Below are 1,887 nucleotides of genomic sequence, written 5' to 3'. Positions count from 1 at the left end.
TTCTGCCTATAGCATCATGCTTGTAGCTCAGAGTGTTGGCAGTCCTGGAAATATGTAGCTTGGAAGAAGGTAAACCCACCCAAAAATGCATTAAAATATTTTTATTTAAAAACTGAATCACTGAATTAAACTTTATTAACTTTTATAGTTATTTTTATTTCCAGTGTAAAAAAACCAGAAATCTTAATGTTTAGCATTCTTTGTATGCTGTAGGATATTTGTATAATGTATTTCTACAAATTTTGATTATAAAACAAAATCCACTAGATTCCAATATTAGGAACACGAAATTTTCTAAAAGGTTACTTAAATAGATTTTTTTTAAACTCTTCTTTATAATTTTCAGTTGTAGTTAAACAGTCCAACCTATAAATATACATATTTATAGTATACATATAATATACCTATATAATATACATATATATAATAAAAAATCTATAAATATACATATTTATAGGTTGGTATGTACTACGTATGGCAATACGGTTGATCTATACATATGTTGGCTGGTATGTTGGTATGTATTGGTAGTATATACAATAATATTTTTAGTTTGACAATCTTTTTGTATAGGGATACAAACGGAATATTTTCTTAAAAGTATATTTTTGTACATTAAATAATTCCAAATATCTTCCAAAATAATAGCCGATGGGCCTTAAGAGGTTAAATTAAATCTCGAAAAATTGTGGAGTATTGGATGTGCCAAGTGGCAAAAGGTCAGTTGAACTGAAATTCAATGAAAATTATTGAAATTTTTTTTAAAAAGTCATTATTCCTTGTTTAACTTAATTTTATTTAAGGAACTCTTTTATTTGTGGAACCAAACATGTGTTAAATGGAGAAAACAAATGGGAATCTTTTACTTTAATATTTGTTAGTTTCGACTTATAAATCAGTATGAGCAAAATAAATAAATAAATATAAATAAACAAAGGAAAATTAATAAATAACAAAAAAAGATTGTAAGGTAATCATGAAGACTTGAGACAGAGTCAAAACCCATCTGCTTTACATTAGAAATAAGACCCTTATTAAATTGAAAGATAGTAAACTTATTTGACAGTTCCAGTCATTTTTTTTATCATTTTTCTTACAGATAAGGTACGAGGCTTTTCGGTTTATTTTTTATCAAATGCGTATGATTACCCCTACCTGTTTAATCTACAATGGGAATTTTTTATCAATTATAGCTTTCACTTTGAACATTATTCAAGGTGGGGGTAATTTAAATTAAGTCTTACAGCAGTTTGTTCCATTACAATTATCTTGAATGCATGAAATAATAAAGTTGGATCATGTACTGAGCTGTTTTAAAATAAGGTAAGATAAAATTTATTGCATATTATTTATATGAAAACTTATTTTTCTGATTTCCACACTTAAAACACATCATAATCATTCTTATCTGCATTATACTACTCAATAAAAAAATTTCAAAGTATCTTAAAAAGTACTGGCACTAAGGGTGTCAATACTTTTAAGCATAAAATCCATTTTTACAGTAACATTTTACGAAAAAAATCTGCAATACCATAGTTTTTACTGTAATATTTACTTACAAATCACTGTAATTAAATCCATACGAATCACAGTAATTAAATAAATACTATAAAAATTAGTACATAAAATTTTACTGTAAAAATGAATTTTACGTACGCTGCCCTCAGCGCGCCAGTACATTTTCCGCAGTTAGATGCTAAATTTTTTACAGTATTGAAATTAAAAAAAAAAATGATGCAATTGATTACTATTCTAAAAAAGTTAAGAAAAATGATGATGAAAATGTGCTGTAGCTAATTTATGCTATAAATATAAATAACTAAATCAAATATTTCTGTAAATGTTCTTTATTCATATATATAAAAAATTTCAAATAAAAGTCTT

The 1,887-nt window shown here is 25.5% G+C and overlaps 1 protein-coding gene across 1 annotated transcript in view; it reads left to right on the top strand.

Moving 5' to 3' along the window:
* The first annotated feature begins 1,196 nt into the window (after nt 1–1,196).
* LOC107440000 (uncharacterized) overlaps nt 1,197–1,887 on the top strand; it is a 77,029-nt gene continuing 76,338 nt past the window's right edge. Inside the window, exon 1 of the mRNA XM_087162866.1 lies at nt 1,197–1,323. Within this exon, the coding sequence (XP_087018992.1) occupies nt 1,274–1,323 (50 nt within the window). The 5' untranslated portion in view covers nt 1,197–1,273. The remainder of the gene's footprint in view (nt 1,324–1,887) is intronic.

This window comes from Parasteatoda tepidariorum, chromosome 5 (genome assembly GCF_982258835.1).
Source record: "Parasteatoda tepidariorum strain Cologne lab strain chromosome 5, Ptep-v5.0, whole genome shotgun sequence".
NCBI lineage: Eukaryota > Metazoa > Arthropoda > Arachnida > Araneae > Theridiidae > Parasteatoda > Parasteatoda tepidariorum.
The sequence above is the reverse complement of the archived record's forward strand: the minus strand, read 5'-3'. Positions and strand labels throughout refer to the sequence as shown.